Source organism: Chaetodon auriga, chromosome 15, assembly GCF_051107435.1.
Source record: "Chaetodon auriga isolate fChaAug3 chromosome 15, fChaAug3.hap1, whole genome shotgun sequence".
Lineage (NCBI taxonomy): Eukaryota > Metazoa > Chordata > Actinopteri > Chaetodontiformes > Chaetodontidae > Chaetodon > Chaetodon auriga.
This window is the reverse complement of record NC_135088.1, coordinates 4127164-4143769: the sequence shown is the minus strand read 5'-3', so window position 1 is coordinate 4143769 and position 16606 is coordinate 4127164. Positions and strand designations below refer to the sequence as shown.

Genomic DNA, 16606 nt, shown 5'->3' with positions numbered 1-16606 from the left:
AAGAGCAACGACTGAGGTGGTGCAGACATTTTGCTTGCACTGGTATTGATTTTCCACTGCCTGGGTAAGATGATACTCATCATAATGAAAGACTGGAGAGGAAAGTCTCGTTTAGAGCTGCTGTGCTGCTTCATTACAGAGGAGCATGAACACTTTGTTAATGTAAAGGTGTGTTTAGCCCAGGTGAACACACCAAGTAGAGCATGTCACGCAAACTGAACTGAACTTGTTTTTTAATATATTGTAAAACATATATCTGTGACAAATGTAAGTGCTTTGTAGTTTTTTTTTCTATCACAATTTTCTGATTTGAATTGGCACTCGCTTATTTGATTAATCAATTTTTGATCAATTCTGCTGATGAATATCATCACAAGTTAGTTCAAGATCAATCCAATTCTTCTGTTTTTTGTTTATCTGTATAGAAATTGAGGTTAGAAAGAAAAATCCATGCTAGACTCGAGCCTGAGTTATTAATATAATGGAAAGATAATTAAAATAATTAACAAAAATTAATTTAAGTACTTTTTGTCCGCGGTCACAAAAAAAAAGAGGATTCTGTAAAACCACAGTCAGTTTTCTTTTATAAAGTTACATCTGAATATGATTTCACGTTCAGAGCGGTGTCGTCACGGTGTGAGAGAGAGCGCGCGCGCTAATGCCGTTGGTGCACGCGCGTGTCTTGACAGGTGAGCGCGCGCAGCTGGCCGGCCGCTCTCGGCGCTTGACAGATGGAGTTGGTGTGACTCGCGGTCAGGGCAGAAAGTGTTTGTGGAAAACGGGAAGAAATTCGGCTTTTTGTCTGCAATGAGAGGCGAACAGAGTGAAAATGGAGAAAACTCGGCGAACTCGGTGAGCGCAAAGGATGCTGGAACCGCTTTTAACATAACAAGTGACATGTTTGCATCGGAATGCCCGAGAACACTAACCCCTCTGTTGTGCGAAGGCCAAACCTGACCTAAAAATCCGCAATTTTAAAGTTACTTTTAATGTTATTTTATGTTAACACATGTTAGAAAAAAACTGAAAACAGTATTAGAATTCTCAGAAAAACCTTTTGAATTCGGCACACATAAAACACACCAAAACCGATCGTAGTTCAGTAAAATTCAAACTTTGGTAGTAAGTTTCTTGTTCCACGACCGATGTGACTGGTCAGCCAGTTAGCAGTGAAATACTTAGAAAGCTTAGATTTTTTTTGCGTCTTTGGTAAATACATATTTGATTTCTAAAACGTTGTTTAGAAGTAACTTTTCCAGTTAAGATGATGTCAAAAAAATTCCTCGTGTTTGTTTGCCACTGTTTTCTGGTACCGACGTAGGAGGTGTGTGTGTGTGTGTGTGTGTGTGTGTGTGTGTGTGTGTGTGTGTGTGTGTGTGTGTGTGTGTGTGTGTGTGTGAGGGAAAGACACCCAGTGCCTTTGTCACTCAGGTCTGCTGGTATGGTGAGTGGAATGATAAACAGAAGCCTGTGCTATCCATGTCAGTAGCCTAAAATAGAGGCTAACCAAGAGGGTCTCAGATAGCCCCTGGACTCCATATATGTCTGGTCAGCCTGCTCTTGGCTTTCTGTGTGTGTGAGACAGATACCCTGACATGTCCACCTGCTGTTGGGGTAGCAGGTTTATTATAGCGCCTCTCACTCAGCAGACTTGTTGGTTCTTTCTTCACGTCTATGAGGTCAAAACATGTGATGGTCTGAGAGGCTTCGTGTTTACCAGTCTGATGTGTCCTACACACCGAGGACACACATGTCAGACCTTTCATAGAAAAAACACCTGTGTTCATATCCTTAAGAAGTTGCCTTAAAGAAATAATTCATAGGAATAGTCCTGACTGCTTACCAGCGTTTCTAAAGCTCACTAAATAACACTCCTATTTGTTAAACAATTTGGTACAAAAACTGAAGTGTAAAAAAGGACAATTTGCCATTTTATTGTGGGTCATGTGTTACGCTGCTGAATCTGGCTTGGTTTCATGACGCCATTGTCCCAGCCCGGCCAGCTTGTGGTCCTCATATAGGCATGACAGGCTGGCATTTGGACATTTGTCCTTCAGCTCCTTATATACCCCATGAGCGTCCGTCCATCTGGGTCACAGGCTAAGAATGAGGCCAGCATGAGCTGTTAACCTCAGGTGGACCCCTGTTTGGGGCAAGGTGGACCGCAAGTGGGACTCTAATGGGCAAATAAAGGGACATCTGCTGATTACCACCAGTTCAACATCAGTTATGTAGGCTGGTTGTCCAGTTGTGGCCCAGTTTTGTCCATCCAGTCACTCCAAATGAGTGTCCAATGCCAGTCCATCACAACCAAACTGTATGAGCGTCACAAAGGACATGTTGGCTGGAGCGATACATGAAGGGTCTCAAGCCTGACTGATGTTTTCCTTTTGTCCAATCGTTTCCCTCAGCAGAGCGAAATGCTGATCAACCAGCTGAGGGAGATCACCGGCATCCAGGACCCACAGATTCTCCACAGAGCCTTGAATGTGAGTCCTAAGAAACCACCATCAGCTTTTAGGATTGTGGCATTGTGCAGCAAGACAATGGACGATTCCTCCCCGGAGTGTGGTTATCACATTTAACCACATCGCAGTGAATGACCTTCATACAGCCGTGGAACATGGTCACAGTGATTCTCCAAATACTGAACATACACAGACAGCTGAGTCATTAGTGCACAGTTTCAAGATGAACAACAGGCATTTCATCAGATCTGTTAAAGCTACGCAAACATGCAGTTCGGACAGCGCCAGCGTTACTTATGACATCCTGATTGAAATGAAAGCTGCTTTTTGAGCCACAGCAGTCGCGGTGTTTGGTGTCAGGTCTTTGGTGGCCTCCGTCGATGAGGTTTGTCGTGTTATGAGCATAAACGTGATAAAAACGTGTAATTAGAATTCATCCTGCAGAGAACGTTAACGTCTGTGCCAAACATCACGCCAGCCCGTCCCCGGAGCCGTGCTGCTAGCTGGCTAAAAACACCGGCGCCCTCGCTGTTCTGCTCTGTTCTTGAAGTGTAATTAATTTGTCTGTTCTTGAAGTGTAATTAACGTTAAATTAAACACTCTTTGATTGCATTAAAAGCACCCACAGGGTGCCAGATTTCCGCCCGACACACCGCTCATGTTTTGAAACACAGCTGCGCATGAAAAAAATCTGCAGCAGTTCATGGGAAACTCCTAAAAGCGATAATCGACAGAGCGTAAGCAGCCCGTCTGACGGCGGTGCAGACGTCATCCGACCTGTCGTACCGACGGCAGGCAGAGTTGGAAACGTTCTGCTCTGAACTTTTCTGTTTTTAATATGTGTTTATTTCCTTCCTGCGGTGTGTAATCTAAATCTGCTGCAGACCCTCATGACATCCAGACTATCTGCTCTTATCTTCTGCCTGCCCCCCACCCCCCTTTTAAGGCCAGTCAGGGTGACATTGGACATGCTGTTGGACTGCTGACAACCCAGCCTGCAGAGGTTCAGGATCCTGGAGAACCACAGGAATCAGAGACCTCTGGAGAGGCCTGGGAGGGCCAGAAAGGTACACGTGGAGCTAGACAAGCATCCACAATGTTCTGTCAAATGATTTTCAAAGATAAGACGCACTCACATAAAACTACAAGATCAGATCAGAAAATAATGACTCCACTGAGTTGGAGATTTCATATGCAGGCGTCTGTTTGATTCTGATGATTTTCTTTAATACCTGTGACAGAGTAGCACCTCCATGTGTGGAGGACATGAGGACAGTTAGTCAGCAGCATGGAGGGAGGATTGTTTTGTGAGGAGCTGTGCGATCTGTTGTGGTAAAATTGAACGTGAAGCTGCTCTAACTGGAGCTGTGGGACGCTGGTTGACACGTCGTCGTCTCGTTTCTTCAGGACTTCCTAAAGATGAACTGCAGACCGCCATAGAACTGAGCCTGCAGGAGTCCCACAGCGCCCAGGAGGAGGAGCGGGAGTTTAACAGGTATGAGAAAACCTGCGTTGGAGATCTGCAGCTCTTAGTCTTTAATTGTCCAGTGAGATATCACAGGGGTTGGATGGACTGATGCAGAGGGATGGGGGATAAAGTTTTCCCTCTAGCGCCACCATGAGGTTGACATTTTCAGCTACAGGTGAAATCTGTCAAGAAACGTAAATTTCTGTGTGTCCAGATACCTGAAAAGCTTTTGACGTTCCCATCAGCGGCGCTTTGTGTTTTGTGCTAACAGGGAAATGTAATCATATTAATGTGCTGAGCTAGGATGGTGGACATGAGGAGACAGTTCCTGGAAAGTCTGTCTTCTGTCCTGCGGCACAGTTTGTGTTTTCCTCAGACACTTTAGGAAGATTTTACCTTTAACTTATAAAGGTCTTATGCAGAGGAGGAGATCTTAAGTCGACCTGTGTTTAATGGAGTCGTGGCGTCGGTGCTCTCAGAGGTGTCATGTGACGTCCTGCAGGGCTCTGGAGGCCAGCGCAGAGGAGAACGCAGCCAGGATGAAGAGGAAGAGATGTGAAGCCCAGACTGAGATGTGCAGCCCCGCAGACTGGATCCGGCAGGACGATTGGCCCGTGGGCATTCGCAACGTTGGAAACACCTGCTGGTTCAGCGCCGTCATCCAGGTGAGAATGAGGAGGATGATTGGTCGAATGGAATTGAAGAGAATCCACGCAGGGAAAGAATTAAACAACACGGGACGACCAGGGCTGGTCACAGCACACACAGGGCTGTTTTCCACTGTACCTGTCACTGCTTTGTATTCAGAAATTGACTTTTTTCAATTCAGATAACACAAGAAAACAATAAACATGTTAATAAAACCTATGACTTTTCATATTGATATACAAAATTCAATACAGATATAAAGAGAGGCGAGCGGCTCAGTCATGCCTGTATTCTAATATTATTTAATAAAGAGGTAAAAATTAATAAACGCTGAAAAATGATATTTAATTATATCGTAAACAACATATTGTACTTCATTTTGAGTATGTCCTGATGAAGGTTTTCTCTCTTTCAAGCTGCTGTAAAGAAACATCCTGCTTACAAAACATGAGGGATGTTGGAATAATGATCATTTCTGTTTTTAAATAGAAATAACTTTTCTCGTTATTTTAAGACTGCTGTTTGAAGATTACATGGAAACATTAGAGGAGGACACATGAAGCTGTTAGGTGCACTCAGCTCCGTCCAGACGTCCACCTGTCCTAACAGTGTCTCACTTCCTTTGCTGCTGAATCCTAAAATAGCGTCCTCACTTGGCTTAACAAACGTTTGGAGACTTTCCCGTCCAAGAATTTCTAACTTTAGTCGGTCGGAGGTGTCACGTGGTGAGCGCAGTCAGCGAATCGGTGCACACGGGGTTCATTTGTTGGTGCTCTCGTGTGTTTTCTGTGACCTGGTTCATGCAGATCTCCCTTCAGTCTCACCTGTTTACCTGCTCCACGCCGTCCTCGTTGAGTAAACAGAAACATCAGGGGCAGAAAGGTGTGTTAGAGGAGAACATACAGTATTTCTCTGAGCCGCTGATTCTATTAGAAGTCCATTCCAGAGTGAGTTTAGTCCGGCCTATCAGGTGGCTCGGTAGAAACTGGAGCTCTCGTTAAGATGCACGCGCTATGCGGATAATTAAATAGCGAATGATGCGATGACGGAGCGAGCGGTGGACTGTCTGCTCTCAGCCTCAGATGGACGGAGTGGAGACAGTAATTGTTTGTCTCTTGTTGAACTCAGATAGGCTTCTACATTGATTTAGAAGTCAACCCCCCAAAGGACAGAGGTTATTATCAGGGAATAGAAATGGGAAAATGAAGCTGCGTCGTTTGAATACAAATGCCGCTCAGATGATGCCCTTTTGTTTGTTTTTTTGCTGCTGTCGAAACTGTTTGTTGGAATTAAACCGATAAAGCAGACTCCCCTAAAAAAGTAATTATGCTATCAGATTGAGGCTGAGTGACCACACGATTCAGCTGTCAGCTCATATTCCCTCTGTTATCCTTTGTGGTATGAATTACAGTAAAACCCAGATAAGCCGTAATTGAATTTCCTACTCAAATGGAAATTTATATCAAGATATTCATAAGTGCTGAGACGCTCTGCGACCACACGTGACACATGAGAGTGTCTGACTCACATTAATGCGTTTAGTTTGTCATGAGAAACACGAGCATCTCATGTCAAAGAGGCGCGATTTGTGTGCTCGACTGTCCAGTGCAAAATAAGAGGAAACATTTCTTTAAACATTTCCGTCATAAAAAGCTATTTTATGTCCCTGAAGGTAAAGGGAACATTTTGTTTTATTGGTGCACGGAGCCATATTAGAAGTAACATGGCATGACTTGATGGCATGACGGTGCATCGTGTGAGTAAAATACTGAGATTGATGAGTGCTTGTACCCGCTCGCAGAAGGTTGGAAGCATCTTAAGAAGCTCTGGAACTTCCACAATCTCCATGTTTCATGATGTTTCTATGATCTTTCCAGGGCAGCCCAGCACTGACCCCTGTACTGTGTAATGATGTGCCAGCTGGTCTGACCCTGACTGCATGAACGGGCTTTGTCTTGTTGTCTTGTTGCAGTCCCTGTTCCACCTGCCCGTGTTCAGGAGGCTGGTTCTCAACTACCATCTGTCTGAGCGAGTGCTGGAGAAGTGCAAGAGCCACTCTGTGAGTAAACTGCTGCCACCTGCACATACGTGTTCTCCAAACAGCGACGAGTTCCTCTGCCGCTTCCACCAGGCAGAGCTTTGTTTGTTCAGACAGGAGTGAACTCACGCTGTGGGGTTAATCTTAAAGTTATATTTCTGTGTTTGACTCTGGGCTCGTGTTAACAGGACAAGAGGAACATAGCTTTCATGCAGGAGCTGCGCTGTCTGTTCGCCCTCATGGTGGGCTCCACTCGCAGGTTCGTGGATCCCTCCGCTGCCGTGGAGCTGCTGCGAGACGCCTTCAGGACCAGCGAGGCCCAACAGGTGCAGCACCAGAGTGTGTGTGTGGCAGCAGCTCTTACTTAAGAAGTTCATGCTGTGATCATGTGGTCAGTTGTCACCGTGTGTGATATCACGTTAAACATGCTTCGTCGTTTCAGCTGCACTTCCTGATTCTTTCACCTGTGCATGTTTTCTTATCTATCGAGTGAAGTTATTTCTGTTCCTCCCCAGTCTCTCCTTTTCTTTCTTTTCTCCTCTCTTTATTTTCTGTCTCACTTATTTTCTAACGAGGTACTGAGGCTTTTATTTGTGCTTTGGGACAATAGACGGAGAGCTGAACCAAAGCAGGCAGCGTTTGTAAACCCACCAACAGACTGCGTCTCGTAATGGGCGACGCCGTCTCTTAACTGCCTTTCAGAGCGAGCTTTGATGGGGTGTGAAGGGGGCCGTTTCGGGACAAGTTGACTCCTCGGGGTCTTTGTCAGTGTGTGGAACTTGCTCAGAGGGTTAGAGATACTGTAGCTCATACACCTGAGCTGACTCCATCCACTGAGGAAGAAGAGTTTTTTGTGTCATGTGACCGTACTGATCATCTGAAACTATGTGCAGCTTGTTTTAACTTTGACTCTATTTGACTTTATTTCAGGATGTCAGTGAGTTTTCCCACAAACTGCTCGACTGGCTGGAGGATGCGTTTCAGCTGGCCGCCAGTGGAAAGTAAGTTTATCTCCTCCTGCTCTCTCTTTGTTTGCTTAAATCCATAAATTTAATGTCACGTTTTGTTTCAGTAACGCAGAAGACAAACAGCGAAACCCCATGGTTCAGCTTTTCTACGGCACCTTCGTGACAGAGAGAAGACATGAGGGTATGTGTCTGTCTGAGTTTCTGTCTCGGTGTCAGTCTGTATGAATTCTGCTCTCAATCACTCACCTGTGTGACTCTGCTCAGGTAAGACTCTGTGTAATATCGAGCAGTTTGGCCAGTATCCTCTGCAAGTCAACGGCTTCAACAACCTGGACGAATGCCTGGAAGGTGCGATGGTGGAGAAGGAGATTGAGTCTCTGCATTCAGATCACGCCGTCACGTCCGGCCGTGAGGTGAACGACCTCGTCCGCTAGTTAGAAATGGAATTTATGCGTAAACCTGAAGCCTCGCTAAGATTTTTTATTTTCTGTTCTTGGCAGAGATGGTTCAAAAAGCTACCGCCGGTCTTGACATTTGAACTGTCCAGATTTGAATTCAACACTCAGCTCGGTCGTCCTGAAAAGATACACAAGAAACTGGAATTCCCACAGATCATTTACATGGACAGGTGAGCTTTGTACGGAGAACACTGACAAAGATGTGCGAGTTAATTCAGTTTCACATCATGTTCCAACACAGGAAATGAAGCTTCTGCTCTCACAAACTTAAGGAGCTCAATGTGCTCTTAATGTAGAAGGGAGGAACAAACAAGGCGGCCTCGTGTCTCCTGATCAGTTTTCTCTGTGGACAGATATCTTCACAGAAACATAGAACAGACCCACGAGAGGAGAGGAGAAGTGAAGAAGCTCAAGGAGCAGCTTGCAGCCCTTCAGCAGAAGCTTGAGTGGTGAGTTACTCGTCCAAGCTGAGATCTGACCTCTTCCTCGTGGGATCAGATCTTGTTTTAATTGCTTCCTGTGTTCATTCATAGCTACAAAAACTACGGCTCAGGACCCACCAAGTACCCTCTGACTGACATGCTGCAGTTTGTGCTGGAGTTCGCCACCACCAAGCCTTCAAGTGTTTCTCCAGCTGAAGATCTGAGGCCAACTTCATCTTCACCGACTCCTGCAAGCCACCCCCTCAGTGAAGGCACCTCCAAAGACAACAGGTTGAGTACACATCGGAGATCGTACAAAGAAAAGTGCTGCAGATCCCAAATGATGTCGACAGACTTCTACTAGTGAATAACGTAAAACCCAGACTTCCAGCCTGCGTCTGATCCTTTCGTGCTTCCCTCAGTGAACCTGCAGACCCAGATTCCTCCGAGGGCCTGGTTTCCAGTGTTTCCAGTTGCCAGCGGACACCCATCTACAAGCCCTTCACCCAGTGCCGACTCCCCATCGACTGCCCGCCACACCCGGCCCCCCACAGCATCACTGAAGAAGAGCTGCACTTTGTTAAGACGTGCCTCCAGCGTTGGAGGACCGAGGTCGAGAATGACATAAACGGTATGCTAACACAAACACTCACACACACACACACACACACACACACACACACACACACACGCTAACTTAGCTAACACACTTATCATAGACATTCTCACTGACCAAGACTAGCTAGCTTAGCATCAAGAACTCTGTTCAGCTAAATGCTCCACTACGTTCAGTGTTTACCCCGCCCGTCACGGTGCACAGTGGCTGTTTTAGTCTTTTCTGCCTGCCGTTAGCTGCTTCACGCCTGTGAGACTGAACCAAAGCAGTAAATCTGTGAAGGTAAAACCGAAACATTGAGCCAAAAGACGCTCAAATGCTGCCCAGAGCTGGGGGTGATAACTCTGTGAGTGACACATTATACCCTACACGTTGACATTTCATCAATTGTTAATAAAAAAGCATCGATTGGAGCAGCTTTGAATTATTTCTAAGGTTTAATTTGGATGTGTTTACATGCAACAAACAGTGCTGACATGTTGTTAATGGCAGACGGTGCAGAGAGTCGTTGGTCTTGACACTGAAATTGCAGTTAGTCCTCCCTGTTTGGATAAAGGTGAATCATCTGCTGTGCTTCACACTGTTAAACCAATTTACTGTAAATGACTGGTGCAGGTGAGGGTCGGAGATATCTGTCTCTCAGCTGACTGTGACAGGAAACAGATTATGATATATGTGAACTGTCAAGTCAGTGTTCCTGTGACTCGAAAACAAGCTGCAGACATTCGGCCTGCTCTCCCAAACTTATACAAATAACAGGTAAAACAATGAAAACACGAAGGAAGGCAGCTTCCTCTTTGCTGGAGCTGTACTGTACTCATTTGTGTATGTATGTGTGTGTGTGTGTGTGTGTGTGTGTGTGTGTGTGTCAGAGCTAAAGGCCAGCATTGACAAGCTCACTCAGATGCTCGAGGGCATGTACTCAGACAACAGCCTCTGCCAGGTAAGACTCACCTGACAAACAGCAGTTCAGTCGCAGCATTGAAGGCCGTCTGTGTTCTGTTCAGGCAGGTCAGCGTTGTCCCTGCTCTTATTCAGGTCCCCTACAGGCTCCACGCAGTGCTCGTCCACGAAGGCCAGGCGTCCGCAGGTCATTACTGGGCCTACATCTACGACCACGCCAACCAGCGCTGGATGAAGTACAATGACATCAGCATCACCGAGTCATCGTGGGAGGAGCTTGAGCGAGACTCATTCGGAGGCATGACCAATGCCAGCGCCTACTGCCTGATGTACATTGATGACAGGCTCCCCCGCCTCATTACAGGTCAGTCTGGGTACAGGATGAAGTGAGTAGTGGAGTAAAAACACACAATAATATAACAAAGAGTGGTGATAAGATGGAGTAAAGTCTGATCAAACGCCACCTCCACCCAGACGACACCGATGATGAGACAGGCCAGGTGCTGCATGGCATGGACTCCCTGCCGTCTGTCCTCAGACGCTACGTCCACGAAGATAACCGCTGGTTCCAGCAGGAGCTCAGCGAATGGGAGGAGCAGTTCTGCCAGACCGCAGCCCCCCAGGGAGAGTCCACCGCCCCCGCAGAGCCCCCGAACCCGAGTCCGGATGATGTACAGCAAACACCAGTTGAGCCGGCGCCCCAGTCGGGACCGTCCGCTGAAGAGCCGGACCAGGCGGCTTCTTCAGAGCCTCAGCCAGACCCGGAGGCAGAGCAGGAGGTGGAGGCGGATCCCAGGGAGAAGCCTGAAGGTCTGTAGTGGTGACTGGAGAGAAAGGACTGAGACAAGGTTTTCATAAACGGCCCATTGGGTGTTATTTTAGATGTATTATTCAGGGCTTTGTAGTACATGATGAGGTCGCCATTATATTACTGAACAATGCTCATCGCAGTCACGTGTGTCCACTCACAGCCTCTCTCCTCTCCTTCCCTGACCCCAGAAGAATCAGAGGTAACGCCACCACCTCCGCAGAGCGCCACCTGCCAGCCAGACGACACCAGCAGCGCAGCAGTCGCTGACGCCCTGGAGCCCAGCCAGAGCTCCGCCTCAGCTGGGAAGGAGCTGCAGAGTCAGGTGGGGAAGTCCGTGACACCCCGTCAGGAGAATATGGGTCATAAATTCTAGGCCACGAAAATAAAGAGTATACATCAGGGTCAAGGATCCTGTTTCATCGCTTAGCATCGCGATGGAGGGCTTAATGTCAGACGGGCTGCAGAGTCATGTACAGATGGAGGTCAGGACTAATTGCAGCTAACAGCTGATTTGTTTGGTCGTCGGTTTCTTGTTCAGAGGCGTATCGCATGATTCTCATCGATTGAAACACCTGTGCAGTCCTTTACAGCAGAGTCGAATCACCAGTCTGACCCAATGGCAACAAAAGCTTGAATCAGATTTGCTGGAGGCGGTTCCATCAGATGCCATTAAAGTGAAGAAGGAACTCGTGCATTAACACTCGTGTGCGCTGACACATTGATCCGACAGCATAACTCTTTAAGCACATTTCCAAATGTGTGCAGCTGCAGCCTTTCTGCTGACCTACAAGACTGCATGTGATAAGACCAACCTGTCACTGGATACGAGCAGCCATTTTGAATTTCACACGGCCCCTGAGCCAATCTGTCCAGCAGTGGGTTAAAATAGAACCACGTGCTCTATACTGCCTCCGTATGTACCTCATGCAGACTTGTAGATTAGGGTAGGTGTGTTTCTACATGGAGACACACCATACAAGTCCTGTGATGGACTTCCAGAGTGTGCTAGGCCGTCAAAGCCCTGAAGAGGACAGATATCAGAATCAACTGGCCAAGTTTGTATGCACATAGAAGCACTTGCATAGAGAAAAAGGACATGATGGATAATAGATGGGATGAAGGCATAACAATGAGCATCTTATTCAATCTTTCTTTGTCAGACTTCTGTCCCAGAAGCAGAGCTCAGTAACCAGGAGGCATCTGACCTCCAGGAGGAGAAGGTCGACGCCCAGGCGGCAGGCCTCGGCGCAAAAGGTGAAGGCGAGCCGGAGGCGTCCACAGAAGACGAAGCGAAGCAGGAAGATGAGGAGCAGCAGCAGCAGCAGCAGCAGCAGCAGCAGCAGCAGCAGCAGCAGCAGCAGGAGCAGGAGGAGCAGGAGGAGGTCCCGGCCAGACAGCGACAGACTGAGAACGAGGTCTCTGAAGTGGAGATCCCCAACGTGGGGAGGATCATGGTGAGAGCGGACGCTGACGGATACAATGAGGAGGTAAGTACATGTCATCGGGGGAAAGGTGAAGCTAAGGTTCATTGAAGGATTGATAGATGGAGCACAGCCCTGAACTGTCTAATCCTCAAATAGGTGTAGCGGCAATAAGGATGGAAATGAAATATTTCACCAGCATTTTGAAGAAATAGAGTGTTTGTTCTCTGGTACTAGTGGCTCTAACACAGTAACATATTTACTAGTTAAGATGGTTGTCAGTCACCTGTTTCCTGCCCAGCTGGTCTTATAATCTCCCTCCTCCTCTTCACTGCATGTCTCAGATGATGCTGACTCCAGCTATGCAGGGCATCATTCTCGCCATAGCCAAGGCCAGACAGGTGTTTGATAAGGAAGGCCCTGAGGCTGGCCTCATCAAGGTATGATGTCATGTATGATGAACTAATTAGATAATCCTGCCTCCTGACATTTTTACATTAAACTACGTCCTCGATAGGAGAAACCCAGTAATGTTTTCTTTCCTGCGTATCTGTTAGAATCAGGACGTGAACACAAAGACATGCAAATGTTTGGAGGAAGTTCATTCGTCAGCCTGCAGCACAAACTGTTAGCAGAGTTCATCAGTGGAGGATCAGGAGCCTCCTGCAGACTGCTGTCTGTAAATGATGAAGACCACAATTTAGAGTTAGAAGAAGAGTGTTTTCACCTTGACTTTAGGCAGTCCTCTCATTTAGTGACAACACAGAAAATACTCAAAGACAGAAAAGTTTAATCATTTATATGTTTTTGATGATAATTTCAACACCAGTAATCCACTATGGATGAAGAATGTGAGTGTTTACTGTCTTAAATCTACCTGAAAATTTAAGTCAAGCTGAGAAACTAAACTTCCCTCTTTCCCTTCAGGCCTTCCACGAGGAGTACTCCCGCTTGTTTGAGCTCTCCCAGGAGGAGACCACGCCCCAGGAGGACGCTCGTCTGCAGCACGCTCTGGTCTACTTCTTCCAGAACAAGGCGCCCAAGCGCGTCATTGAGAGGACGCTGCTGGAGCAGTTTACCGACCGCAACCTGAGCTTCGATGAGCGGTGCGAGCAGATGACAGACCGATGAGGCTCAGACTTTAGTTTGTTAGAGAGATCAGGTTTTCAGAAGTTTTAAAAATGAAAATACAGATGAGCTTTTAGTGAATTCTACTGCGATCCAGTATAAGAATCACAGTTAAAGCAAGTTGTGAGGCTCAAAGCATTAAGAGACTGGGGGGTAGTCAGAACTCAGAGCAGCTGCAGCAGAACATACAGAAGTCTGTGATGCCATCTAGTGTCCAGAGCAGAGACCTGCAGCATGGTGGGAACGTTCCCGGATCGAGCACGTTAATGAACCTTCATCTGTCTGTTCTGTACACGCAGGGCCATCAGCATCATGAGGGAAGCCCGATCCAAGCTGCGCCTCATCAAGCCAGAGGACATGGACATGGATGAGTACCTGGTACTGTCTAGCAGATGGACTGACCTCTGCGTCATAGGACAGTTTTCAGGGATACAGATCGTGTTTGTTTGGGTCTTTTCATGAGATTTGTTGACGATTACAAAGATATAGAATATCAGCTGCCTCATCCGATAAGGGAGGATGAACAACTTTCCCCTGAAATACATATGAAACGGGGTTGTTGCTGACACAGAGCAGATGAAGTGATGATTCCTGTTGTCCTCTCTGCTCTTTCACAGCAGTGGCATGACGACTACAGGCTGTTCAGAACGGTGTTCGTCTACCTGCTGACCGGCCTGGAGCACTACCAGCACGGGAAGTAGGTGTCCAGCGTGTCCACCACGCTAACATGAGAACCACTCAGAGAGCTCGGCACTCAAAATCAGCCCACAGCCACGTAAACAGTGCTGCTGAGGGTCTTACACTGTGCATGAGGAGGAATCTACAGTTATAAAGGTGCTTCTGGCTGAGTGGACAGTCGTGGGACATGATGACTGTTGCCTTGTGTGTGTGTGTGTGTCACAGGATGCGGGAGGCACTGACGTACCTGGCTCATGCATACGAGACCAACGCCAGCCTGCTGAAGAACGGAGAGAAACGTGGGATAGACAAGTCTCTCATTGCAGTTTACAGGAGGAAGAGCCTCGCTGTGAGTGACGCTGCCATCACATCACATGAACTTCGGCCTTCAGGTTTATGAATTACGTGTTCAGACACACAACACAGTAAACACAGAGGAAACAATAACTTCTTCTGTCTTCTTCGTCCTCCTCCATCATCCACCACGCAGGCTTTGAATGAAAGCGCGTCGCGGATGTTTTGCAGCGGCGAGGAGACCAGCGTGGAGGAGGGCGTCGCCATCATGGACGAGGCCGTCATCCCCTGCCTCCACCTGATGAGCCGGGACTCGGCTTTATCCCAGGAAGACCGGGACGCCATGGAGAGCATCCGCAGCCACTGGTGCTGCTGCCTGGGCCAGGACATGGACGGTAAGACCGGCTGAACTAAACCAGACGTCCAAATGTGAAAGTTTACTCTTTTTTTTCCAAGCATCCAGGTTTCAGATACTAACTACACGCATGCTAACACAAACCCCCACATGCCCCCTGCCCTTCCTGTGTCTTCAGACTCACTGCAGGTGAAGCTGGGCGAGCTCCTGCCCCGGGTCCTGGATGGTTCAGCTGAGACAGTAATTCTTAAAGACCCACCCAAAGTCCACGTCAGCCAGGCCCACGACCTGTGCAGCCGCCTGGCCGCCGTCATGGAGTCCATCCACAACACGTCTGTAGTCATCGTCAAGTAAAGCCCTGAACGAAACAGCCTCTTTGAACTGTGTGTCCGACCTGCGACGCCTCGGCCGGTGGATCGTTCTGTGCTGACAGACTGTGGGGTCGAGCCCAATTATGTATTCCTGCTGGTTTAGCTCTGCACATCATTTTAATGTTTTAACAAGCTGTAAGCACTCAGATAGAGGATGAACAGCTTTAGCATGTCAAGAAATTTCAACCTAAAAGACTCAACAGGCCCCAAAAGCTATCTGTCCTCTGCCTGGTTGCCCATCACCACCAGCAGCAGCCCCCAGTCTGAGAAAAGATTAACGGTGGGCTCCTTAAAAATCATAAAGGCCTTAAAGCAGCAAACAGGTTTCAGCCCACTGTGATGTTTTTTCTCCCCCGACCTGCAGAACTAGAAACCATGCAGTCATGTGTTCCCCAGATATCAGTTCAAAACATCCTCTCCAAAGAGCTCACGACTCATGAGCAGGTCTGGTTCTGCGTGGTTCCTAACAGAACTGTAACCAGCTTCTCGTCTGCGCCGCACTCAACAATCATTCATGAAACCGACCTGCTGAACAAACAGAATGATAGTAGAGAAGCTTGAAACGCTGATTGGCAGTTCACACGCACACTTTAAACACCAGCAACAAGCGGCCTGTCGCTCAGCTCTGCAGGAAGTGAGTGGCGTGGGAGGATTTGTTGTGTTGCTCAGCAGTGTGAACGCACAATAAAGCCTTTATACGGGGCTGACAATACTAGATTTGCACAGTAAGGAATACTGTTTATGAGCTTTTTTAAATATATGTTTTATATTACTTTGTATTTTTCCAAAACAGATTCTAGGACATTTTACGTGTAGGCGACGCCATGAAGACAGATATCTACAGCGCTGTGACCCATAGAGCCATGAAAGGCAGGCGTTGTGTGCAGCTTTTAAACAGCTGCTGCGCGCTCTGATGTACAGATCGCAGGAAGTGCTTAACGGTGCCCCGGTGGACGACACCTTTCTCAGCAGACGTTCCTGTTCGCTGCCTTTGAAGGGTTCTTTGTAAACCATGAAAACCTTTGAAAGGAAAGACGATGTTTTTGTTCTGGTGTATTAGATGAAGCGCAGCGTCACGAATGAATCAGGATTTTCAGACCAGCAACATGAAGCTTCTCCTCTAGCTGCTGACGTCACTGCTCTTTCACTTGTAGTCTGTGATGATACTCAATAAATATTTTAAATACTTACTCTGTGTACTCCTTTAGTTTTGACTGTCCTCGCTTGTGTAACCAGGCTAGCTTGTTCTTGGCATTTGTTCCGTTTAGCTAAAACATTCAGTGCATTCAGTAACACCTCAGAGACGCTGTGACATAGTTTAGAGCTCAACTATTGTCCAAAACACATCAATGAGCCACACTTGTTCTGGGAGACATGTCCCTGCATTACGATGGACATGAGCACTGTAGTTTATTTTGAGTAAATCCCATACACACCATCCCCCTCCTGAAAATATACTCAGTAAAGACCAAATGTGTATTAATCCACAGCTGAAAATAGTCCCAGCAGATGCAGTATATACTCCTGTGCGAGTAACGCCTGCTGAAACCTGCAGTGTC

The 16606-nt window shown here is 47.2% G+C and overlaps 1 protein-coding gene across 2 annotated transcripts; it reads left to right on the top strand.

Moving 5' to 3' along the window:
* The first annotated feature begins 666 nt into the window (after positions 1-666).
* Positions 667-16237, top strand: usp28 (ubiquitin specific peptidase 28). 2 transcript variants are annotated; one of them, XM_076749698.1, is made up of 26 exons: positions 667-852; positions 2412-2489; positions 3415-3535; positions 3876-3963; positions 4439-4601; positions 6557-6643; positions 6811-6948; positions 7553-7623; positions 7695-7771; positions 7855-8003; positions 8091-8218; positions 8402-8497; positions 8582-8761; positions 8893-9101; positions 9959-10029; positions 10125-10353; positions 10464-10799; positions 10989-11122; positions 11961-12287; positions 12566-12661; positions 13149-13327; positions 13649-13727; positions 13967-14046; positions 14253-14376; positions 14518-14716; positions 14855-16237. In XM_076749698.1, exons 1-26 carry the CDS (start codon positions 808-810, stop codon positions 15028-15030), a joined length of 3660 nt encoding a protein of 1219 aa, XP_076605813.1. In that variant the 5' UTR covers positions 667-807; the 3' UTR covers positions 15031-16237. The 2 variants fall into 2 exon arrangements, with proteins under 2 accessions (XP_076605813.1, XP_076605814.1); XM_076749699.1 differs by having other exon boundaries at positions 719-852; positions 2415-2489.
* Positions 16238-16606: the final 369 nt, after the last annotated feature.

Excerpts from the sequence above, each read along its gene's own strand:
- usp28 (XM_076749698.1), top strand. The coding sequence starts at position 808 with ATGAGAGGCGAACAGAGTGAAAATGGAGAAAACTCGGCGAACTCG. Across the intron at positions 8,498-8,581 it reads CTTCAGCAGAAGCTTGAGTG|CTACAAAAACTACGGCTCAG; the intron begins GTGAGTTACTCG and ends GTTCATTCATAG. Across the intron at positions 12,288-12,565 it reads CTGACGGATACAATGAGGAG|ATGATGCTGACTCCAGCTAT; the intron begins GTAAGTACATGT and ends TGCATGTCTCAG.